The sequence below is a fragment of the Euprymna scolopes genome, chromosome 23 (genome assembly GCF_053919585.1).
Source record: "Euprymna scolopes isolate OS-2025 chromosome 23, ASM5391958v1, whole genome shotgun sequence".
Classification (NCBI taxonomy): domain Eukaryota; kingdom Metazoa; phylum Mollusca; class Cephalopoda; order Sepiida; family Sepiolidae; genus Euprymna; species Euprymna scolopes.
Genome location: NC_136504.1, coordinates 57,575,560 through 57,602,651, shown reverse-complemented (window position 1 = coordinate 57,602,651; position 27,092 = coordinate 57,575,560). Strand labels below are relative to the sequence as shown.

The following is a 27,092-nucleotide window of genomic DNA, read 5'->3' as shown; positions in this document are numbered from 1 at the left end:
TTTACCAGTGTGGGAAACTTTTTTCTTGTAGTGAGTGCGTTTAGGTAGGATGGAAAAAAATTGGCCTATAATAATGAGTTTTAGAAATGAGTATACATTTATAAAAAATAAAGTTACATTTTTTTCAACATTAATCACATATTTAATAATGCTACACAGTTAATAGGTGAAAATAGAAAAAAGAGCTGCTAACAATGAAACAAATAAACAGAGAGTACAAATGTAAGCATACTATATTTGAACCGATACATACCTTGCGTTTTTTGGTTTTTGATTGTTTACTGGTATTTTTATAATCATCCCAGGCTTCAAACATTTTCTCAGTGAAACTGGATGCTTGATCATCAAGAATAGTCGATAACTTATCTGTAAAAACAAATGTTTTGTTGTTTTAATATAAAGATTTTTGTAAAAATATAACTAAAAAAATGCTTCTAGGTGTAAGGATGGATAATATGGGCTATAATTTGATTTAGCTTTATGCAAAGAATGGAAATGGAAGTACTTTGTATACTTATTTTGTAAAATTTTAACAATAAGAATTGAACATAAGTCCCAAATTTTCAATTTCTTTGGGGTATTTTAAAAGGGGTTTAGGACATAATATGAGCATAACCTCACATTTTAAAATCTAAATATTTCAGATTTTAATTGAATTTGATCCATAATCATCAGACACTACTTGAAGATTCCCTAAATTTCAATTTCTTATTAAGACCCCTTAAGCATAAGCCTTAGACTTTAAGACATTTTCTAGAAACAAAATCATGTAATGAATTCTGAACAAAATGAAAATAAGGATTCTAGATACAAGGTTTAGTATCATATTTTGATTTTAATCTTTGTAAGAGCATATAAAAGTAATACAAAGATGTTCTGCCTAAAGAATTAATTTTGCCCATCCTGGGGCGGATATTCTTCTAGTTCTATTATATATTAATAATATTGCGTGACCACTTTTTTGTGTCTGTGTATGAGTTTCTCAACTTTATGTGACTTACAAATTTTGAAATATATTTATTATTAAAGAATTATTTATTGAACAAAAAAAAAAAAAAAAAAAATGCAATCATGTATAGTACCAAAAATAACTCATAAAAAATCCTATTCAACAATAATTGGGCAAGGAAATTAAATGCAAAGTAGTCCATTTTTTAAATTTTTGTAAATAAGTAAATGTTTTATTAATAATTGAGAAAAAAAATGAAAAGGAATATATTTTGAAGGATCTCTTTATCATTGGTTACTATGCCAAGATAAAAGAGAGGACACCACTGCTCTCCAGGATTCCTCCATTTATGCTTAATCTTAACCGTATATGCTGAGTATTTAAGCATGGGAGCATCACATACCATTTTCTTAATCATTGGCATGGTTCTACCGACAATTGATCTCTGATCTCCTGGATCATAAACAGACACTTACCATTATATCTATATATTAATATGATAGCGTGTGTTATTTTGTGTGTCATGCTGACATAATTTTTCTTTCAAGTGACGGTCGTTTAATTGTTATGACTTTCCACTTCTTGTAATAAACAATTTTACCAAGAATTCTTCATAAGTTTTGGTTTTGGTTATAGCTGAAGGAACGCAAGTTATATATATATATATATATAAAATGGGTTAAGAAATTCCAACGAAAGAAAGATGTATATTTAAATAAGGGAGTAGTCACCAAAAATATTTTCTGACGAGGACACTTCACAGAACGTCTGAAACGCGCTTAAAAACGATTTCAATGACTTAAAAACATTATTACAATGATCCAAACATAATTCTCAATGAAAAACCAAGACACGGAATAATAAAATAATGTTAAAATATACACATTGTTGGTGACTACTCCCTTATTTAAATATATATATATATATATATATATATATACACACACACACACACACACATCTATCTATCTATATATATATATATTCCTTCACATATTTTGGTTTTGATTCAAGCTGCTGCACCCAAGTGATATGGATATATTTTTGAAATCACAACTTTATAATATATAAAAATCGATAGAAAATGTACCCTACAATGATATATACGAAATTTACATAGATTAAAATATTATATTTAAGCATATTCTATGACCGGGCTAAGCTGAGCACCCCTGCTAGATTAGATAAATACTTTTTGCAGTTTTAACAAAAGAGCTACAATAATATCAGGCGTCTCATTTTGCGGAACATCCACAGAATGCCAACATCAATATATTACATATGAAGGAGTCCGCTGTGGAATTTCCACAGATTCCGCTAGTATTATATTAATATTATAGTAGAGGGATAAATAAAGATATGTCCAGAGATAGATTAGTTTCAAAGTCAATTTCTAAAAGCTGTTCAAAACATGTCAACATGTAAAATCGACGTTAAGCTGAATATGATAATGATCATTATAAAAATTCAATTTTTAAAAATCTATTAAAAAAAAAAAAAAAAAAAAAAAAAAATTCAATTTAGATGGTACTGATGGCTTCCAGCGATATTGGCATGACTCAAACATGCCCCTTGAAATTTTTTCCACACATCATAGTGGTGGAGGGTCCGTAATGGTATGGGGTGCCTTTTCTTACAAAGGGATGATGGAGCTCCAAGTGGTGCAGGGTCGTCAGACAGCAGCTGGTTATATTAGCATGCTGCGAAAAGCATCTTTGATGATTGAGAGTCATCGTTTGTGTGGGGATCGATAATTATTCCAACAGGATAATGCTGCAATCCACACTGCAAGATGGACCTTGAGCTTTCTACAAGAAAATGGAGTCCATCTCTTGGGACATCCTGCATGCTCACCGGACTTGAACCCAATTGAAAATGTTTCCATAACAAAAAGCTATATTCCAAAGATTTATTTTTAAAATTTATATTTTTATTAAAGTGGGCTTTTTACACATGATCAAAATTATAAGACCAGAGACAAAAATTCTATTAAATTGTACGAAAAGTGTATGAAAACATTCAACAATCAAACGAGTTCTACCTCCACTGCTTTTGATGACTTCAAAAATTCTTTGGGGCATTCTAAAAATAAGGGTTTCCATTAAGGTGCGAGAGATCCTGCTCCAGTTTCTGAAGATGGCTTCACGAAGTTCATTTTTTGTTGAATATTGTTTGCCATTTCAATAAACCTCTCTTATCATCCATCCCCAAACATTTTCAATTGGGTTCAAGTCCGGTGAGCATGCAGGATGTCCCAAGAGATGGACTCCATTTTCTTGCAGAAAGCTCAAGCTCCATCTTGCAGTGTGGATTGCACCAATATCACTGGAAGCCATGAGGACCATCTAAATTGAATTTTTTCTCATCAGAAAACAGGACTTTCTTCCACTTCTCAATGTCCCAGGTTTGGTATTCACAACCAAATCTTAAGCGGTCCACTTTGTGACGTGAAAGCAATCGAGGAATTTGTTTACACTTTTTATTTACCATGCCTTTTTGTTGTAAGTGTCGTCTGATGGTTATTGGACGCCAATCAGCATCTGTAACCGCCTTAATTTGAATAGAAGAAAGTCCTCTGTCATTCATAACAACCCATCTCATTCTCTTACTCAATGCAGGAAAAATTTTTTTTTGGGGGGGGGGGCTACCAAAGGATTTTGCTTTTCCATAATTCTCAGTGTTCTTTAGAAAGTTGTAAATAACATTTTTACTGCAATTTACCTTAGCTGCTATCGCTCGCTGTGACAAACCTTGCTTATGGAACCCATGAATTCAAGAGCGCTCAATTTCGGTTAGTTTTCTTACTTTAGGCATCGTAACATTCAGACACAGGGGAAACTTTCAATTGTTTTGCTGAAAATTTGGCTTACAAGGGATCAAAGTTCAAAAGATTTGATCTTTGCGGTCTCTAGCAAACTATTAAGCCAATTTTGGGTTTAAATATTTGAAATTTTACATAAAGGGTATTCAGACATACAGCAAGCTTTTTAATCAGTTTTTTGGTGAAAATTTGGCTGGCAAGAGGTCAAAGTTTACAGAGTTGCAGATTCTAAGTATTTATCTAAGCTAGCAGGGTCGCCCGGCATAGCTTGGTCATAAATTACGTTTAAATACTAGCAGTTCAGCCTGGCTTTTCTTGAGCCCTATGTATTTAAACATAATTTATGACCAAGCTATGCCGGGGCGACCCTGCTAGCTTAGATAAATACTTTTGCAGTTTTAACAAAAGAGCTACAATAATATCAGGTGTCTCTATTTACGCTGAACATCCACAGAATGCTAACACCAATATGTTATATATGAAAGAGTCCGCCGTGGAATAGATTAAAAGAAAAGAAAAAAAATTGGGGAAAAGAAGTAGGCTGAATTTAAATAACAAAATGAATATAAAAATAGTGAAAAAGATGATGTAGAGAGAGAGAGAGAGAGAGAGAGAGAGAGAGAGAGAGAGAGAGAGAGAGAATCTATTCTGAATTATTTTTTTTCTCTAGTCCCTCCACCTGGGCAACAAAATTAACTCTTTTTGATACTGAATCATTTGATAGATAAAAGGTTTATTGATAGATAAAAGGTTTATAGGTGGAGAGTCAGAGTTGAAGGAGTTAACAATTTTTGCAGGAATTGGAGTTATCTTTTAAAAAAAAAAAACCCTCAAAACAACTCCATTGTTAGAAGTTGGATGTTTTTCAGTGGACTTCCTACTTATGAATATACCATTAGTTATTCATACATTAATAAAGGGTATTCTTGTCTAGCTAAAAAAAAACAAACAAAAAAAAAACCATTTAAACCGAGAAACATATCTTATAATAATATAGATTAAACAAAACTATATCACTACTCACACCACAATCCTCTTCTGTGTTAATTTTAATCTCTTATTTCAAATTTAATATTTTTTAATTTATTTTTTCTTTTTGTTCCTTTCTGAGAGTCAGATGTACAAATAAAAAAATAAAGAAAAGGAAAAAGAAAGAAACAGGAATGAGTTTTTGGTATGTTTTTGAAACATACACGCACGCACACACACACACACACCTTTCTTAAATATTTTATTGTATTCATTTTGGTACTTAATCAACAGTAATCTGATGATATTTAAAAAGAAAAAATGAATGACAAAAATTGAAGAGAATCCACTTACCCATAGTTTTCCGCTTGTCATAGCCTTTATTTATGCAATTTAGAGCTGCAGTAACCACTGCAGGCTCACTGAAGCCAAGGAACCGTTGTACGGTTTTATCCAAGATGCCTTTCATGTCTTCAACCTCCTTGCGAGACAGCGCCATTTTGAAAAGTTACTGAAATTAAAATAATTAATAAAATAAATGGATTGACTGTAGTTAAGAGTAATATAAAGGCTCTTTTTTCTAGTAGTTACTACACCAAGATGTAAGGTAGGGTACCGCTTCTTTACCAAGATTGCTCTACTTACTCTTGATCCTTACCATATAATGCTGCAGGTTTAAGCATGAGGGTATCAAGTAGTATTTTGTGAATCTTTGGTGTGACTAAAGGATTGAAGTCCAGTCTCCCAAGCCCATTAAAAAACATTCTAACCATTATACTTATATGAGGTGCCTTAAATAAGTTTCCAAACTTGTTTTGTACAAACATTTAAAATTGTTGTAGGCTCTTGAAAATTCAGTATGTTATTGGTACACATCTTATGTGATGACTGACCAATTTTTATGAGTTTAGGTTCAAATGAACAGCTACAGCAGGGAATGGAATACACCCTACTAAAGTTTTATTGTTACAGCTGGTAAATTTCAAAAATGCAATCCGAACGTGAAAATACTTTAGAAGAACGATATGCAATAAAATTCTGTTTTAAACTTGGAAAAAATGCCACAGAAACGTACAGAAAGCTTCAAACTGCTTTTGGACTATCTTGTATAAATCGAGCATGAATTTTTGAGTGGTATAAGAGATTCAATGAAGGCAGGGAGTTTGTAAGGGATGATGAGAGATGTGGGAGGAGTAAGGAAGTTAGAATACCAGAGTAATGAGTAAATAAAGCATAATAAATTGATTTTAATTATTTTCCCAACTGTATTTCGTTTAAAATAATTTATGTCGGTAATAGTAATGATTATCCCAATTGCATAGATGTCTTCCATTTTAGATGTGGATTGAAAGTCAAAACAATTTGGAAATTTACTCAAGGAGATCAATTCGTTCAAATTGGAGCAAAACAAGGATCTGAGCATTGTTGGTGAAAGGAGAGGTTTTGTTTTAAAGGCGTTAAATGTAACACATGCTTCAGATCAGAAGAGGGAGAACCAGTAAAATTTTAAATAGCAATGCTCTTCAAAGTGCTACCATAGATGCTTACGTAGTTTGCACAGATATCAACAGATAATCATTCAATGAAATTTGCCTCCGAGATGGGTATATATGCTGATGACACCACACTCTATAGCAGGCACGACAGGAAAACAAATGAACATATATCTAAAGTAATGGCAAAAACACTAGAGGATGACCTCCAATCAGTAGTGGAATGGGGACAAAAATGGATGGTTACGTTCAATGCCGCCAAGACTAAACTAGTTTCATTCAATAATTACAAGAAACCTTCTCTACCACCTATAGCAATCGCTAACGACTCTTTATCTGAGAGTACCTCTTTCAAGCTCCTTGGCCTAACGTTCACAGGAAACATGAGGTGGAACAATTACATTGAGGGCATTTCCGGGGCCGCTGCAAGGAAGGTGGACTCTCTACCGTGCTAGAAAACTACTAACACCCGAAAGTATCCTGTACCTCTATAAGGCAACCATTCGCCCATGTATGGAGTATTGCTGTCATATTTGGGCTGGTGCATCGGCTACTAGTCTCTCGCTCCTTGACAAGGTTTAAAAGAGAGTCGCAAATCTTATAGGCCCTAAACTGGCATCTAAGCTTCAGCCTCTGTCCTATCGACAAAACGTTGCATCCCTCTGCCTGTTCTACAAGTATTTTAATGGTGAATGCTCTGATGAACTACAAGCACTTGTGCCCCCACGACGTGAACACCCTCGACAGACCCGACAAGCTGCAAAATCCCACCCCCACACTGTAGAGATCCCTAGATGTAAAAGATCTTTCTACTCCAGTAGTTTCTTCCTCAGAACCGCTAGACTTTGGAATTCCATTCCAGGTCACTGCTTCCCCAACTGCAGAAGTTCAAGTAGCAATACACATGAAAAAATTGAAATAGCTTGAAATATTTCAATATTGGTATGCATAGAAAGAGCTTGATGAGCTAAGAAAGAATCTTTTTAAATTTTTAAAATCCGATTAAAATTAAGGAAGTTATGGCTATTTTTATGCCTCACACGTTTGGATATTTTCCCCTCTTTAAGACCATATGCGTTTCGTCACATTTTTTACACTACTTTTTCAGTAAAAATGTCATATCTTTGTTAAAACACAAGACTAAAAAATGAAATTTACTGTATAAGTGTATTTTTGTACAAGGAATCAGAATATGCAACTGAAAATCTCCCAAAGTTTATGGTTTCCAAATAATCTGCAGTAAATGTGCATAAATATGCAGCAATTCCTTAAAAATGCCATGTATCCATAAATAGAAAATCAAAATTGAATTGTAATGTGCTTTATGTACAAAAAACTTAAATCTAAACATAAGACCACTTAAAAATGAATATATTGCAATATTTCTTTGGTATTATTGTAGATTAACACCTTCTGTTTAACCCCACTCAACTCCTTCTGACCACCTCTCCAAAATGTGATTCTACCTTTTTAGGAAATTATGTATAACATGCCATGAAAAACTTTAATGAAAGATAAACAAATTATTTTAGAATTGAATGTAAAATAATTTCCTATTACAGATCATTCTAGCATTTTAGGGCAGTTAACTGTTTTTTTTTTCTATGGGAAAATATGCATGCTTTTTTTTTTTTTTTTTAAGATGATTATGTGTAGTTTTAAGAGGGTTTCTATGCAATGAGAATATGTGGAGGGTTGCCATTCGGACTTTGAATTAATTGTAGGGCTAAGGAAAATTATGTGTGAACATACTGAAAACTTGACAGAGACAAAGCTAACAAAAACAATATTAGAGGGGGGAGCGGTTAGTTTCACAAAAATTTAATGTAAAATAATTCACCATTTCCTGGCCATTCTAGCATTTTAGGACAGTTAACCAATTTATTTTTATGCATATTTTCTTTAAGGAAGGATCTATTTTTTGTTTGTTTGTTTTAGATGCTTGTATGTGGCTTACAGAGGTATTTTGTTGGAGGGGGAGGGGGGCTTGCCACTCGAACTTAGTGTTATTGTTAGGGTTAAAGAGTGTTTTAGGAGGAGGCTTGCCACACATAATTTGGATTAGAGGTGAAGTTAAGTGAGCTTTTTTTCAAAGAGAGCGTTCATCACTCATATTTACTGTTAGCGGTTCATAATTATTGGCTTTATATTATATATTTAGTTTTAATTTAATAAGAAACTGCGTTGCGAAATTTCAAAGAAAATTCCATAAATTTGTTGATTTCTATTTGCGAGGTTGAAGATGTTAATTCCATAGGCCGTTTATACTACGCTGGAGCAGGTTGTAAAAATATCTTTCGCTTAATAAGTAGAAAAAAAAATTAACGAAATAAAAAGCTTCCTAATTGTAGTTTGATGTGTTTTCTAACTGCTTTTAAAATTTCAAGAATATTGATATAGATTTTGAGGGTTTGTATTACTATACACATAGATTCGAAAAAGTTGTCAAAAAAAAACAAATATATAACAAATAAATGTTATCAAAAGCAAGTTACTTTTCTACCAAACTGGATAATTTTTTAGTGTTTTTATTTAATGTAACATGTTTATTCAGCTTGAAAACAGTGTTTACCGATGTTTTGGAAAATTTTAAATGGCGCCCGCCGCCCGACTCTCTTGAAACGGTAAGTTTGGGGAAAAGAGTTAAAAATAAAAAAGTAGAGAAAATACTGCTAGAAACTCGCTCAATATATGTTACCGTGACATAGGCTGACATATATTCGGTGAGTTTTTAACAGTATTTTGTATAGTTTTTTTTTTTTTTAATTTTTAACTCCTTTTCTCAAACTTACCGTGTCAAAGAGAGTCGGGCCGGGCGCCATTTTTAATTTTCCAATACATCGGTAAACACTGTACGTTTTTCGAGCTGAATAAACATGTTACATTAAATAAAAACACTAGAAAATTATCCAGTTAGGTAGAAAAGTAACTTATCTTGCCTTTGATAACATTTATTTGTTATATATTTGTTTTTTGACAACTTTTTCGAATCTATGTATAAACGAGATTTTGATACTTATTTTGATTTTGAAAAAAAACATTTGTGGCTGTTCGCAGTAAAATATTGTTTTAATTCGCTGTTCAAAACTAATGCAATGAATAAAAATGCATGCAAGCTATATATCTACAAAAGTTTATTTTTTTTTTTTTTAACCATGTTTTTAAATTTGACAAAAAATGTGAGAGATTGCAACAGATTCATAACGCCGAATTGGTTGGGATTGTTGTTATTATACATTCTGAAAACCGAATAGTTCTAAACTAATGTTATTCTGATAACAAAATAGCTCTAATTAAACATAAGAACATTTATATTCATATTTCATTATGTTTCATTTTGTTTTTCTTAATTCGTTCTTGAATAAAAATTAAAGAACGCGTGTTTGTTTATGCACTGTGCTATGGCTGATTCTACAGGCTGTAGCTGCTGCTGCTGCTTCTAGTAATATTAACTTCATTTTACCAAATTCGAGAAATAGAAACAATTTTTTTTTTTCGGGTAGGTCCTTTTAAATTATCAATTACCGCGGTCCTACTCAACATAAAATAATACTTTTAATTGATAAAGATAGTAAAAAGATTGATTTACTTACTACTGGGTGTCCGAAGAATTTTTTTTTCAAAATGTTCGATACTCGGCATATTAAAGTCTTATTTTTAACACGACAAAAAAAGAAATGGTCAAAAATATTTCGGACACTTGACAGTATTAAGATTAACACCTCTTCTTATTGATTCCCAAATTTCATGACGAAATTCTTCATACAATCACGGTACGGACCTTTAGAAAACAGGGGGGGGGGTCATTACAAAACCTTACCGAAAACGCCATTTTATGACGTTCACATTTTTATCACTTTATTTGCTCAAAACTCTTAAAATATATAATGTACATTCATATTTATTAATTAATTTGAAAGTATATTCATTTCCGAACAAAACAGTAGTAATTTGAAGACTTGAAGTGCTTTGGTTTAAAAAATATGGCTATTTTAGTAGAACTACCTTGAAATCTCTGATTATCCAAAGCGTTTTTTCGTCCGTGTGTATTACTAGTTCAAGTGCAACGTGGACCGACATCTTGCTGCCCAAATCCCTACATAGTACCCCAGTAGTTGTTTCCCCTGATAGTAGCCCCCTACACCAAAGTGGCAATGTGCCTTGTTTGTGGTAAACATGTAATTAAAAAAAAAAGAAAAAAAAAAGTTTTGAGAGATACCCTCTGTTAGAATAGCTGAAAATGTAATTATGAGGCAAGGGTTGTGCACACCACAGTCACACCTCTCCTGAATTGACACTGCTCGAGTCCAGTGGCAAGGAGAAGTCCAAGACAACTGGAAACAATGTTGAATTAAGCAGAGAGCACATAAAGCATCTGATATTCGCAAATAGATGCCCATTTTAACACTGGCTAGGCTTAACGTTGCTTAACTTTGGTGGAATCTAATGAGAATCAGTGTGTCAACGTGATTATGATGCATATATTATAAGAACCAAATGGTTGACACCCAAAGATGTAAGATCTAATTTCAAATAAGAATTCAAGAGTGGACATAATAAAAGCATTGAGCTATAAATAACATCAACAAAGCAACTAGAGAAAACAATACTACACTATAAATTGTTTACCGTTAGTTCATTAAACTCAAATCTGGCAATTGATAATCACGCCAAAGAATGATCCTAATCTCATTACCATTGGTTTTACTTTATTCATGTGCAAGTTGACAGGCACCATCCACACTGGCAGTTCCCTGTCCATATAGCTGGCTAGCTACATGCAAGAAACTATCATGATGATCAACTGCAGAGAGTTTCCACACTATGTGTTATATATATATATATATATATATATATATATTAAAATGTTCTTGATTCATAATAAAGCTATGACCGCAAGAATTTGGACGATCTCATTTATACCTACGCATTATAAAAATATCAAATTTTGGATTCAAGTCAGTCCGCTGTCAGTTTCCATCTTGACACGATTGAACCACTGTTGATCCGGATTACATTGATTCTTCAATCTAATGACGCCATCTTTGTTCTAAATTCTTGATTCTTTGTTGATTTGATTTACTACCACCATCTTTGTTTGACATAATGGTTCAACGTTTAACAGGTTACGGGACCAGCCATTGACTTATCTTTGATGGATCGGAATCTAAATTTGAATTGTGGCAGGTGAAATTTCTAGGATATTTAAGGATATGAAAACTACACAAAGCTATTCAATCTCCACCAGAGAATCATAACGACCCGGAATTTATCGAAAAGAATGCGACTGTTTTTGCAGAACTTATTCATCAAAGGTCGAACCATATTGATATCAAATATCACTTCGTAAGAAAATAAGTCAGTAAAAAATCTATTACTCTTAATTATGTAGAATCTGAAAATAATATAGCAGACATTTTTCTAAATCAATAACAAAGATAAAATTAAAACATTTTATCGCTGAACTTTTTGGAATTTAATCTTGAATAAATCTATTTTCAGAAATCCAAAATGAGAAGTCAAAACCACACACAAAAAAAAAAAAAAAAAAAAAAAAAAAATTGTCCTGGGTATGATGATAAACTACGACCATTTCTTTTTTCTTGTCTTCCTAACCAAATTAACAAACTAAAAAAATCTAACAGAATGTTTCAAGTTTTTGTTCAATAATAATATAATGATTTTTTTCTTCTTCAGAAAACTCTTTAAAAGAACAAAAAAACCCAAAAAATCTTAAACAATTGATTGAAAAGTGTCATAGCTTCCTCTTATAACGTATACATTCTGTATATCTGCATGTATTTTACATATATTTAAAAAGTATGTATATCTATGTATTTTCATATGTATTTAAAAAAGCAAATAAAAACATCTTAAATAATTGGATTAAAAATGGATTCTTTTTACACACACATACCAATAAATTTATATATATATATATTTTGTCTGACAAATGAAAATTAAGATAAATTCCAAAAATAAAACATAAAAAGAAAAAAAAAAAGAAGAAATTTTTTTATTTTTACACTATTAAATCAAATTGAGTCTGAATGGCCTTTTTCATTATATCAAAAAAGACGGGGTGGTGGTGTGGGGTGGGGGATGTTAAAATGTTTTTGATACATAATGAAGGTATGATCACAAGAATTTGGATGATCTTATTTATAACTACACATTAGGCCAATCAACCAATGAGAAGCCTCCCACCACATTATAAAAATATTGAATTTTGGATTCAAGTAAATTTGCTATCATTCTCTGTCTTGACAAAACTGAATCACTGCTGATCTAAACTACATTGATTCTTTGCTGATCTAATACTGCCATCTTTGTTCTAAAGAATTAATTAACACTCTAGATTGTGAGTGCATTGATTCTTTGCCAATTTGATTTACTACCGCCATCTTTGGTCAACATAATGGCTCAACACTTGACAATATATATTTTTTTTTATTCACTTTCACCCCCAAACAAGGCATATTGCCACTTGAACAAAAAAGTACTATTTGGGACTTTGCTTAGGGAAGATGAACAAGATGTTGGTTTATGTTAGATTAAAACTTCTGCATATCAGTACAGTCAAGGAAGCAGGTACCAGGAAAAGAACTCCAAAGTTTATATATATTGGTACTCTATACTAGTAAATAGAGATTATGTTAACTTGCATGAATTTTGTGAGTGTTACATAATGTACATACCAGGACAACCTGGCAGCAAACGGAAATAAACCCAGTGCACCTAGCGCAAGTAAGGCACAAGGGGTCAAGTGTTAGCCCCCTAGACAAAACATGCAAGAAACAGGTTTCAATGATATTACATAAGAACATCAAATGTTCAGGACAGGAAGAGTTTCAAGGCAGTTTGAGGTGAGGAAGCAGCCAGACCACACATGTCAACATTGTAGAAATCGAAGAGAAATTTCCTTGAGATCTGTCCATTCATCAACCATCTTTAAAGTTTAGAAAATTCAGTAAGAAGGTATTAATTTTAGCCTCTCATTTATAAGGAATTAATTTTTGGTCTCTCCCCTCCATGAATGAAATCCCCCCAATAAAACCTTTGAAACCTCAACAAGTCTTCATCGCGTTTCCATACATCCTCTTACTTAAACAGCTCATCAACTACTAGACAATGCAACTGTACAGTCCAACCCCTACACATATGGAAGAACGACAATTAAAGAATTAAGACCAGACCACATGTATGTAAAAAAGATTTATTTAATAGCTCACTAGTAATAACGCACATGTGCACAAGAATGCGTTTGCGTAAAAAGACCATATGCTTCCCTTTGTTTAACATGTTATTTTTTTTTTTTATGAAATGCTACACTATCTCTCTGCAACAGTTCAATGAGTTTGTAATCTCCATGAAGTAGTTAGAGTACTATTTTCAGTGATTTATTTTTTTTAATGTTGATGTGTTTTAACCTAATGTGCACAATATTGTGCGTCTCTATGCAGATAAAAATAAGGCGCTGGTTTACAATTAGACTAAAGCAGAAATCTTTTAAATATGTCCTTTTAAGCAAAAACAATATTATTTACATAATTATCATCTCAAAAGTAACAATATATTAAAAAATTACGTAATTTGATCAAATAGATCATCTTTTATGAGTAAAATTTATTTTTATGAAAAGCTGTATAATTCGTTGTTGTCTTCATGCTCAGTCCGAATAGTACTGAAAACAGAAATTGAATTATCTCCCTTGTTTTTCATAGCTCACATACCGTTAATGCTGATCATCGATTCTTATCATAATATCTATGCATTTTTTTTTTTAAATAATAACAGATGTTCTACTTGATTGAATTTTGTAATGTTTGGAGATATTGCTATTTTCGAGATGATAGTTACATAAATGATATTGGTTTTGTTTAAAAAACGAACAAATTTAAAATTTTTAAAATTTAACCCAGCTGTAAACAAGCACCGAAAAATAGCCGCAATCTTAAAGAAAAGGAGTCATTCATCAATATGATGGACTTAATATAAGGTTTTCAGTTTGAAGCAAAACTTTTATGGAGGATGCATTTCCTTCTCTAATGCTTTTTAAATGCATCATCAACCGAGATCAACAACCTGCACTAAACTGAAGATCATTCTCCTATCTGCCACCCAACACTTAATGGATGGAAATAGTTCTAATGTGCACGTAGAGGTGTATTGTTCATACTGGTAGACCCCCATTCAGGTAGCTGGCTGACTGTACAAAAAAGTTTGTTTGGATCAAAAGTTTTACAAATAATGCCTTTCCTTGCTTAATGCTCTTTTGTGATGGACATTAAGTGTGCCACCAACCCAGGTCAATATCTCACGTTCACCAACCAAGAGAGTCAGTCAGCTGACATCTGCCAAGTCTAAACTTTACATCGGGCATCTATATGCATTTCATAGAGATATACCTGACTAGAGAATATCCCAGACTCATCTGCTGAGTAGACCACCATTTGGTGCAGAACTGCTTATTGGGTATTCACAGCTAACTTCTGTAAAGAGAGATACAAACACTTAAAGGAATGGTTAAAATCTTAAAAACATTTCTTGCTTGGAATGTATGAGATGGTGGGTGAATGTCTGGTATCCGGATGCCCTATCACTAGCTAGAACAAAATGATGAGAAAAGCAAAAAAAAAAAAAAAAAAGCTCATACCCCTATCTGGCACCTAGTGATGTTTTGTGATAATCATGAATTATCGAAAAAAAAGAAAAAAAAAAAATGCTCATACCCCTATCTGGCACCTAGTGATGTTTTGTGATAATCATGAATTATCGAAAAAAAAGAAAAAAAAAAAAGCTCATACCCCTATCTGGCACCTAGTGATGTTTTGTGATAATCATGAATTATCGAAAAAAAAGAAAAAAAAAAAATGACAAGAATTTACAAACACTGATTCAAGAATTGCTTCAAATGAACTTCAATTAGGTATCACAAACCAGCTTAGAGTTTGACGTGCAAAAGTTGGTGAATATAGTGAAATCTTTTTAAATTTGGTATTAGTGCAGAGAGTGATCCAGACGTAACTCAGCCACTGCTTGGCTGTAACCGGAACACTGATGTCAACAGCTGGAGTAAGCCGAGCGTCGCCGTAACAAAGCTGAGCCACTGAAAATGAGGCGTGATGTTTTTCAACGTGGCGCGCGTTGCAAATTCAAAGCAGCAGATGACAATTTAGAAGAGGAAGAAAAGAAAAAAGAAAAAGTAAAAAAAAAACAAAAAAAAAACACACACCAGTTCCTACATTAACGGAAAAGACACACAAGTTATTAAATTCAGGGCAGGAAAAAAAAAAGTGTAAAAAAAAAAAAAAAAAAAATATGAATCTCACATCTTTATGTGACCAACTCAAAACCCCAGCCAGAGTACTGGATTGTTGTCCAACAAAAAGAATTACTGGCAAGGTCGAAAACGTGTTCATGCAGACACAGCTATCAGCTTATGAGAAGAGCAAAAGTCAGCGATGGCTATGCCTGGAGGTGTCAGGCTAGCAATTGCCGAACATATAATTCACTAAGGATTGACACATCTTTCGCCAAGTCCAGGCTTACAATAGCAACAATTATCAAAATCATCTACCTGTGGGCCTACCAGCGAGCCACAAAAAAAGATCTCCAACGCGAATGCGGTTTAAGGTCATCACACACCATCGCCGATTGGAAAAATTTCTGGAGAGACATCTGTGGAGAATATTTTCTCAGAAATCTCCGGCAGATAGGGTTCCGGGCCATACGGTGGAAATAGACAAGGCAGTATTCAATCGCCGAAAACATAACATAGGCCGACTAATCACACCGGTCTGGGTCTTCGGTGGATACGACCCTGCCGAAAAGGAGAGTTTCTTTGTGAGTGTACCAAACCGGAATGCAGAAACCCTCCTTCCCTTAATAAAACAGTATATTCTTCCGGGGACCACGGTCATATCAGACTGTTGGAAGGCATACAACAAAGTGGGGGAGAGGGGTATGGCCATTTGAAGGTGAACCACAGCCTTCATTTTGTAGATCCCGAAACGAAGACTATGACGAATCATGTGGAACAAATGTTTCACTTTTTATGTTTCCAAAAAAAAAAAATAAATAAATAAAAATAAAAACAAAAAAGTAAAACAGAAAAACAAAAGCAAAAAAGACTTCTCCCCCACCAAAAAAAGTTTGGTTTGTTTTTTTTTTTGTAAAAAAAAAAAAAAAAAAAAAAAAAATGTTTCAATGTTACACGTTTTTCTATGAAAAAACAAAAACAAAAAAGACCCCCCTCCCCCCCAAAAAAAACAGTTTTGTTTCTATTTTTCTTGTAACAAGAAAAAAAAAATCTTTGAAAGTATTGTTTTGGACTTACCAGTGAACCTTTTATTGAACTAACAAATGTTTAACATTATTTTTTCATAAAAAAAATATTTATATATATATAGATATATATATATATGTATATATATATGTATATATATATATATATATATATAAATGGTATACCATTTTCCTTTATCGCTAATAAAACTTTAAAGTTCCCAGGTAAGTTTTCCTTTTCTTGTAATGCTATGCGACGCTCGGCTTACTCCGGCTGTTGACGTCAGTGTTCCGGTGACAGCCGAGCAGTGGCGTAATTACGTCTAGATCACTCTCTGCACTAGTACCATGTTTTGTGATAATCATGAATTATCAAACATGAAAAAAAAAAAAAAAAAAGCTCATACCCCTAACTGGCACCTAGTGATGTTTTGTGATAATCATGAATTATCGAAAAAAAAAAAAAACTTACAAGAATTTACAAACACTGGTTCAAGAATTGCTTCAGATGAACTTCAATTAGGTATCATAAACAAGCTTAGAGTTTGACGTGCAAAAGTTGGTGAATATAGTGAAATCTTTTTAAATTTAAACTTGTGGAAACTTGTTTATTCTGGGGTTATTTTCATAAAATTTGGATTTTTTTTTTTTTTTTTTTTTACACAGTGATCACTACTTATCAAGGCCCGGAAGCCACTCAGGGATAAAGGTTATTGCAAGTACATTACGTTAGTGTGGAGATTTGATGAAGTGTTTACTTAAGGGGGCGGTTCATTAGAAATTTGTTAACGTTGGACTTGAAGACATTCAAGTTGTAGTCCGGTGGGAAGCAGGCAGACGGAACAGAGTTCCACAGGCATGCAGTTCTAAGAAAGAAGCTTTGTTCATGGAATCCGCGTTGGATGTAAAACATTATCCTTTTCTCTTTATAAATGTACAATTCTTCCTCTTGTGTCCATAATAATTTTTTTTGTAGGTTAATTCGAGTTAGATTATCATTTCCAGGCTGTCTAAAGATATCAGCTTCTTGATCTAAAATACACCAAGCATTGATGATGTTTTTCCTTTTCCTTTTCCAAACTCAATCATATTTTGCAAAGGCAAAAGCAAAAACAACAAATTTAACACCATGAAAGATATAAAGAACTTGAAAGAAAGACTTTTACCAAAATGTTCAGTTTTGGTATTAAATAACATAAAAAGGGTTGATATGTCATAAAACAAAACAGCCAAACCAAACCTTTACAGGGATTTATTTTTTAGTGTTGATGTTTTTCTACATAATGCGCATAACTTATAATGCAATCAATTAAACCCAAATTTCAATGTTGGACTTTCATTTTATGATGGTTATATGGATCGGTCCTCATGGTTGACAATATTGGCTCAGTAAAATGTGGTAATGAGTTACAACAGTAGCAGAAAGTTTCTTGGCTAGGAACTAAGTGTAGTATCTGTTATGATGTTTCATTTCGTCTATTCTGTCCTTGGTTCATGAAGGAGAAGTCCTTTTAGACTGAGGCATGTTTTTATTTTTATTCCTATGTTCCAATCCAGAATGCTCCTTTTTGAGGAGCTGAATTTTTTCCACATTAAAAACTGACTTTGAATTTAACTCTGCTCTCATAGGGTAAGAATAGCAGCAAGAATAAACAAAAAAATTATTATTATATATATATATATTCATGTATTAAAACAATTAATCAGGAACCGGAAAAAAATGAAACTGTTCGGAGTACTGAATTCGGAAAAATATAAGTATAATTTTTCGATTCCAAAACAATTCCTTAAAAAACATGTTGAACTTAATTTTACGTTATTGGTTCTAAAGATAAAATGATCAATATTTATTGTTATTAATCTACCAGTGAAATTAAAATCTATACATCATAATAACATAAATAATAATGTTAATTTATTTGTATTAAAAAAGAAAAAATTTTGGCTTTTGCCCAGTCCATCAGCATGGACAAACCTGACAAAAAACTTCAATAAGTTAGTGGACTTTTAGATTTTTCACACTTTTACGCTACACATATATTGGCATCAGCGTTTCTTTGATTTCAAAATTTCCTGTCTGTTTAGTAGTGTTTACTGGTCGTAAAAGCAAGTTATCAATATACAGATAAAAGGCCATCAACTGAAAGCAATAAACGATTCATGATTATTAATTGAAGCAATCTTGTCAGTTCTCTTGATGTTGTTGCCCAACCATCCAACTTCCTCAGGTTAAGAATGGCTTTTGGAATGGACACACCTAACCTCCCTCTTCAACTGATAAGACGCAAATACATAGATAAAGATTGAAAATTTATCTGCCAACAAAAATGTAAGTATGCATTTAAAAAAAAATATGTGACAGAAATTAAAATATATTTTACTAAGATGTTTTTCTTATATTTCGTTTCATATTTAAATTTATATTTTCATGTAAATATAGAAGTATATTAACTATATAACTATACTAGCAGGACACATTAACTGGCGTTGCCCGGTGGTTGCATGCCCTCCCCTCCCCCAGGTATAAATATTAAAGTATGACTTGTTGTTGTTGCCCAACCATCCAACCTCCTCGTGTTAAGAACGGCTTTTGGAATGGAGACACTCAACCTCCCTATGTTAAGAACAGCTTTCGGAATAGACACCCCATTTTGTGAGTGGAAGCAAGGTTGTAAAAAGTTCACTTGAAATGTAACTGATCATCACTGTCAGTAATCAAACGTGCAAATACTATGAACCAGCAAAAAAATTTGGTGGTTGCAGTGTCAGTTGGCCTGTGCATACTAATCTGGTAGGCATGGTATGGTATTTTTGTTAGCAATACTGGAGTTTAGGTGGCAAAATACTCTCAAACCCTTTATCACTTAAAAAGAACTAAATTCCTGTAGTCTCTTGTATGTAAATACGTAAACAGTATTTAAGACAGTGACAGTTTTAAATAAGTAAAAAAAAACAAAAAAAAAACAAAAAAAAAACAAAACAAACAATATGGAAATTTAAAACAATTTTAATTTTAGACAACAGAAACAGAATTTTTTTTTATAATTTTGAAAGAAATATTGATCACAAACATTTTTCAATATATATACATAAAAGAAAAGAAAATTGGGGAAATCAGGCAAAAACAATTTATTTTTCTTTGTGAGCTATTTGTGTTTAAAAATAAAAACAAAATATTTAATATTAGTTATCTGGGAAATAGGGAGAGAGATCTAGCTCTCTATAGCTATGTCCGTGTAGGCAGGGTGACCCCCAAAAAAACAAAAGCTAAATGGAGGCCATCTAGAACATATGCTGTAGAACAGAGAAAAAATGGCCAAAGACCCTAGTGTTTTGATGTGATGCTTTGAATATAATAAACTAGTTATGACCAAAGTTTCATTTCATTCAAACAAAACACTAAGAAACAGGGCCTAATTAGAGTTGAGGCCCGTTTTTTTGGTCACCTTGTATTATTGTCCGTACTGTCGCGCTCGCTTGCTCTTATCAGAAACCTCCAATTTTCTGGGTGCATTTGTTTATCTATGCAGAAAGCATAAATTGTAGTAAACAGTAAAATAAGTAAATGAAGCATTGTATTCATATAAATAAAAAAAAAAAAATGGTTTGTTTTCGGTTATAACGATTGTAGTGTGTAGAGAGAGCGGATATATATGTATAGGTCTAACATGTTTGTTTATTTAATAAGAATGTGTAATCCTAAATAAGTGATTTGTCAGAGAGTAGCCAATGAAATGGCTGGAACTTGTAGAGGGAGAAATTATTATTTTTGAACTATTGAAAGGAAAGATAAGGGTTTGTCTAGGAGTTCATAACCCAGTTATGAAGAGAGACAGGGCAGTATATGTATAATGAGTATATTTATATCCGATGTAGATTTGTGGCAGTGAGGGGACTTTAGAATTAGAGGGAAAAATAGTAACTATTTCCTCTAAATGAAAAATGTGATTGTGATGATGGTGTTCCTAGGATAAAATGTAGGCTTGTATTATAATGACTAAATATGTATAAAATGTCGTTCTAAAGTTAAATACGGCAGCAGCTAATAGTGTAGACATAATACATTTGTACGTGGCCTCTGCTGTTGCAAACATACGGTACTTTGGTGCAGAGGAATTTCTGCAATCAAAATATTATATATGAAGATAATACTATATAAAAATTATCATTGTTGTAGTTGTATGTAGTATTCAGCAAATCCCTCTAAACAAAAATGAGATTTTAGTTTTTGCAGGCGATTATGTATGAACACCCTGAAACATTTGTCAGAAAAGAAAATATGAATATTTTTAGAATTCAGAGTTTCACACATAAGGTTAACGTAAAAGGAGACCCAAATTTCTGAGCATTTGTTTGGGAGTGTGTGCTATATTAACTTTTTTTTTAAATGACTGAGTCTGGTTTTCATGAACATGCCAGTTAAATGTTGTGTTAGTGGTGAAAAATTAAATTTATGTAAGAAACTTATCCCCCAGTTCAAATTCTAAAATAATCCATTTTGTTTTTTTTCCTTTTTTCTGTCAAGTTGTTCAGAATGTTAAGTGACACATAATCGCCTAAAAAGTAGAATCTCATTCTAATGGGAAATGATTTAGTTTAGGATATTATTAATTATGTGTCATTTTATTTACTTATCTTCCTACTGAGGCAAATTTAGACACAAGATTCGTTTATAAGGTACAGAATCCAGTTCTCCAAGAAAAGGCATTCTAAATTGGGATAAAAATAAAAATTACCTCAGTCTTGAAGGATGTCTTTTTCACTGACTGAGAACAGAAAAGATAAAGTGTAGTATCAAAAAAGGTACTACACTTTGAATTACTTATTTACTAGCAAAGATACCCACATAGGTTTGGTCATGATCATTCCAGTGATGTAGCTGTAGGAGACTAATATATATATATATATATATATATATATATAGACAATGACCATGACCTTTGACTTTTACCTTTGAAAATAGTGTGTACCATCCCTAGGTAGGGGACCATCATCATGCCAGCTTTGGTCATGATTGTTCCATGTGGACTGTAGGAGAGTTGTATACACACACACACGAACACTACTACTTTATATATATATAAAGCTTAAAAAAATATAACATAAAAAGGTCATCAAAGATATGGGGAAAATGAGGAGTGTCGGTTATCGACTATCTTACACTATCTTACTCTTAACTAGAATCATTTCACACACTACAATACCACATTTACTCTTATTGAAAATAGTGTCAATATGTTGAGTATAATATTTTTCAATAAAAATTAATGTTTCTGATGAAAATATTTTTCATAAGATAGCTTAAAATATCAATAAATTATTTGCCAATAATAAATTTATTCAGTGTTAGAAATCTAATCAATAAAAGTTCATACAAAAATATCTGCCTGTCTCCCTCCTTCCATCCAAAACAATCCTTAGGGTTTAAGAAAAAAAAACTTATTGGTTTTAGGTCAAATTTATCTGGGGACACTTATAATCTATATAATTATAAAACTCAAATGACCTTGTAATGAGTGATGCAACCCACTTTCCGGTTTATGACATCCGGTTGCGCATGCACGCATAAACATTAATCCATAACAACATAAACAAATAAACACAAATCGCTTCTTTTGCAGATTTTGACCTGTGCACTGAAATATTAATGTTATTATTTCAAAATTATTATTTAACATGGGAAGAGTGGGGGTGTTTTGCAACTATTCTTTATTACAACTATACTGTCGCTATTTTCTTACAACTAAACAACTTTAACCCGTTGACAAACATAAGAACAATTGTAGTAAAGCCAAGACTACTACTCTCTATCCGTCCCTTTTCCTTCCTTCCTTTTTTTTATTTTTTGTTTACATTTCTAAATACAAAATAGTTGTGTGAGAACGGTGAATTTGTTGACAGCTTTACTAATCTGTTTCAATATTAGCTTTATTTTATTTAGGTTTTATTTTTTTTGCTTCAGGTTTTATTAATTATTTTTTTTTTAGATTTTAAGCTTCTATAACTTGGTTGAAGGATTCCAATATGGGGTTTTCATTCTTATAGTTCTCATTGGTCGGTTCATGTGCATTTTTGCTGCTAAATGACTTTCGTCGGCGTTCAATTTGTAGGAAAATATGTTTAATTTTCGATTTTTGAGCGATTATTCTGAAAAATAGATAACTTTACACGGATAGTTTTTTTTTGTTTTTCATGTTTGAATGATCCGTCTGTGATTTTTCCTTTTAATATACTTTCATAGAAATGTTTCTGTTATGTCAAAAAAACAAAAAAACTATTTTCTTTATGTCACAAGTGTCACGCTCATACATGAATTCCATAGTTAATATAACATACTGACTCAACGGGTCACAGGTAGTCTAGTATTGTTATAAATGTATAAGTTTCTATCACATGAACAGAATTTGTGATTTATGTACAAGTTTTCCAATGTGTATTTTGTACATAAATTATCGGTGAGATACAAATAAAAAATGAATATATCCGTTATTTTAAGATTTTGTTCCACTGCAAAATTATTAAATAGAAAGACAAAAAAAAAAACCGACATAAATTGTAAGTTGATTTTTAAAAAAATAATTTTGGTATATTTATATCTTAAACTCATTGATCTCTTTGCGATAAGCGAAGCTCAAAATATCGAAACATTTCTCCATAAACTTAAATTAATGCCATTTGATGAACACTTTCAATAGGGGCAGCTGGGGCCTATATTACTTGTATGCTGTGGTTGTGTTTTTTTGTGTGCTTTTGTTATTGAAATCAAAAATTTAGAAGAGAATCGGGAAAAATTTTAGAATCATTCTATCACTAATTACATACATACATACATGATAGCAGAAACTCGTTCTAGAGTATTGGCATTACTTAATATATCTCTGGCTCAAATGATGCAAACATGAGCGCAACTAGCAGCACGTGCCAGACAGTCACCTCTATGAACCTTCTATAGTCCAGCATATCCACAGATGACCAGGTCGAAGCTGTCGTGCCCTGAACACCTACTAGGCCAGACGCTGGAAGTTCCAGAGCCTTTATTGTCATTTACGCCGATATCTGCATCAGTCCTCATTGAATGTCCATTTGCTGTTTCAGGCTACAGCCAGCCTTTTTGTTATCGAGATTCACACTGATTACAAAGTGTGTATTTCATTGCATATCAAGTAATGCCTGTGCTTGAAGCTTTTTATAGTGAGGAAAGACTTTGCACTGAGATAATCCCACTCTTTAAACAACGGCCACATTGAACCAAAGAGAAGACCAAGTCAACATCATTGGAAGCAGCAGTCACCGGAGGTTTTTATATCAGGGTTTTCCTTCTCCTAGAGAGGTTGCCTTCACCATAGCTTACAGGAGCCCTCTCCACTCACAATGCCATTTGATCCATGACTGGGACTTAGGTTGCTGGGCATCAGAGCATATTCCACATGCTGGTGGGTAATGTATGCCGCAGCTGACAGGGCCTAAGTTCCTCTGGAGGTTTCTGTCAGGGTTACTTCACCCTTAGCCTTTGGTTAAATAACCTTGGCCCACAAGGCAGTGGAGATCCAGTTATACGGCGCAGGACACTCGCTGTTAATCAGAGCTCCATCTGCATGGCAGTGGTCACGACGTGCACGTGGGGTTGATTTGTCTGGGAGAAGCACAGTATGACGCTAAGACATCTGTGTGCTTTTAACACACGTCCACACCAGACCTTGACTATATACATACATACTAGCAAACCGGCCGATCATAAAATAAGTTTAAGTATGATATTTTAATTTATGCAGATTTTGTATTTATTATTATAAAATCAATTCTCTATCAATTATTATATTGTACCCCATATAGAGTAGTAATTTCGAAAAGGAAAATAAAAAAAAAAAAAAAAGGGGGGGAAAAAAAAGGAAAAAAAAAAAAAGGAAAAAAAAAAAAAAAAAAATCCAAGATGGCATAAATGTCATAAACACAATTACAACTAATCTTCTGATTTTTATTGGATTTATGTAATCATGCCCATATTCCTTTTATTTTCTTTTAAAGTTAACGAGTTCTTCTGATGAGTCAAGCCAGAAAATATAAATAAAAATTGACATAATTATATGATTGTTTCTGCACTACAAAACAAGTGCTACCAAGAACTGAACATTTTAACATGCTGAAAGAAATAAACGGTAAGATAAACAACATCTTAGAATTTGGAATATAGAATTTGGGTCATTTAATAGGGCTCCTCAACATTGCCTGGGGCCATTAAAGTAAGTAAAAAAAAAGTGTTTATTTGTAAATGAAGCAATTGAATAATATGGTAAAGGACCATTCCATGATAACATTTATTTAAAATCACCCTTATAATACTTTACTCTCGTTTTGACTTGTTTAGTCTTAAGGCATTACTCTTTCATGCAGTACATAAAAAATACATATCTATGGTCTTGTTTCTAGCGTCACGTGCATTACATTCAGATGGGAAGGATATTTTAAGCATTGTTAAACAACGTATAAACTCTGTGAATTGTGCCTTTATTTTTTTATAAAAATGTGTTTTCCTAAATTTTTACGGAATCTTTTAATTATTACAATAGTCTTTTAGTAAATTTTTTTATTCACTGAACCCCTGAGTATTAAGGTATTTGTTGTCACGTGTGTTACACTACACCATAACGTCACGTTCGTTACCGATGCAAAATATCATTGATTTCCAAAGTTCCGTGAAGTGGTAAAATACTCAAATTTGGCAACCAATCAGAATAAAGTATTTTCTTAATCTTAGTTTTTGTCCTAAGTGAATTGGTCATTTAGTTTGGACCGTACCATCCCTAAAAGTTCAGGCTTTATAGCATAAACAATTTTCATTGAAAAGATTTCAAACATGAACAGGTTAGTGTAAAAACCTTTATTTTTTTTCATGCATGTGTCATAAAAATATATCAAGTAGTTTTTTTTTTAAAACTCTTTGAATGCACACATATATATAAGAATTTTGGAGTAGAAATTTTTCGGAGAGCGTTCATTTTTCAAGCAGCAATAATCCACATTGGTGACTTAGGGTATAAAAAAAAAAAAAAAAAAAAAAAAAAATATCGATAAGGCCAGCTTAGTTTTCCATACAGTGTATTTTCTCAAGTCAGATGATTATTATGAGAGGATTGAAAATAATGAAAGGCCAGTTTTTATTGCCATTGGATTTGAAGGTGATTATGTAGCCCATAAGGAAAGAATCTTGAGGCAATATATTTCACAGATGAGAATTTACCGTTATTCTTAATCATTAAGTTAATGGTTTCGACATAGTTTGTTATAGCTTTTATGTATAGCTCTACAAAATTCAAGGAATGGTTCCAATTCACCTCACGGTCAGAAGCATATTTTCTATTTTGGGTTCAGAAGTGAAGGGAGATGAGAGTATAATGTACATAAAAATGAAACAATGAATGTAAATAGTCGTTTGCTAATCAAGACAATTCCTACTACATGAATATCTTTCCATCTCGCCAGCAACTTCACAGCAAATCTTTAGCACAGCTTAGAGGCAAGGAGACTCACAAATCCCAACTTTGAGGCACTCTTGTTAAGTCATTGAGGTTAGAAGCCGAGGAACTGAGCAGCAATAGCCAAAGAGCTTTTTTCAGCGTTAACTACAAAACTATTAGTGAAATTCAAAATGTCCTTTTGAGGACAACTTACAAACTACCTGAATGCGACACACCAACTCCACTATCTGCTACTGTCTGCCCTCTGAGGCTCCTTTGCAGCTAACAACTCCTGCAGCTTCCAGCAGATCCAGCTTCCTGAGGTTCCAGCCACCCGCTCCAGTGCTCACTAATGTCTAGCTAGCCATTTCAATGCTCACTGACATCCAACCACCAGTTCCAGTACCTGTTGATGTCCAAGCACTCTATCAATGTCAGACTACCAGTTTCTAGTATCAGACCCCCATCTACACGGCCTGGACCAACCTGAGGCATGTCATCCTACCTTAGGGATGCATAAATTTCAACCCCATGAAATGCCTGTGCTCGCTCCAAATGACCTTGATTCACAATCTCCACTGCCATATGATTTACCGTTTTCTTTGGATAAATAAAACGTCTTTAACAGATCATCTGTGTTTGTCATTTCTTTGCTATCACTGTTACCTCTTTGCCCTGTGTCTGCTAAGTTGTACGGTTGATTGGCAGCCTTACCTTTCGAACCCCTGCAACAACTTTTTTACATTAGCCAACAAAGCAAAAAAGGGGTGAAAAAAAAAAAATAAAAAAAATAAGTATGCAACAAATAAATGTTACCAAAGGCAAGATAAGTTACTCTGTTGCCTACCTGGATAATTATTGTGTTTTAACTTATTTTAAAGCGTTTATTTACTTTGAAACAAAAGTAGTCTCACGTCTATTGAGTTACAACGAAAAAAGCGGTTTCGTTACAGCCATTTGAAGTCTTGATAATCGCTCAAAATCGAAAATTAAACAAAATACTGGCAGAAACTTATCCAATAAATGCCACCAAACGTGCAAAAATGTAATGTATTTTTTTTTTAGCCCATTTTGTTTTGCTGACTATTGTAAAGAAAAGAAAAATAAATAATGCCATA

General features: G+C 32.9%; 1 protein-coding gene across 1 annotated transcript in view; it reads right to left on the bottom strand.

Annotated features, from left to right (window-relative positions):
- Positions 1-27,092, bottom strand: part of LOC145245922 (U4/U6 small nuclear ribonucleoprotein Prp3-like) — a 75,532-nt gene that overhangs the window by 46,679 nt on the left and 1,761 nt on the right. Inside the window, exons 2-3 of the mRNA XM_080107662.1 lie at positions 5,094-5,250; positions 254-366 (exon numbers count right to left, since the gene is read on the bottom strand). Of these exons, the coding sequence (XP_079963788.1) occupies positions 254-366; positions 5,094-5,238 (258 nt within the window). The 5' untranslated portion in view covers positions 5,239-5,250. The remainder of the gene's footprint in view (positions 1-253; positions 367-5,093; positions 5,251-27,092) is intronic.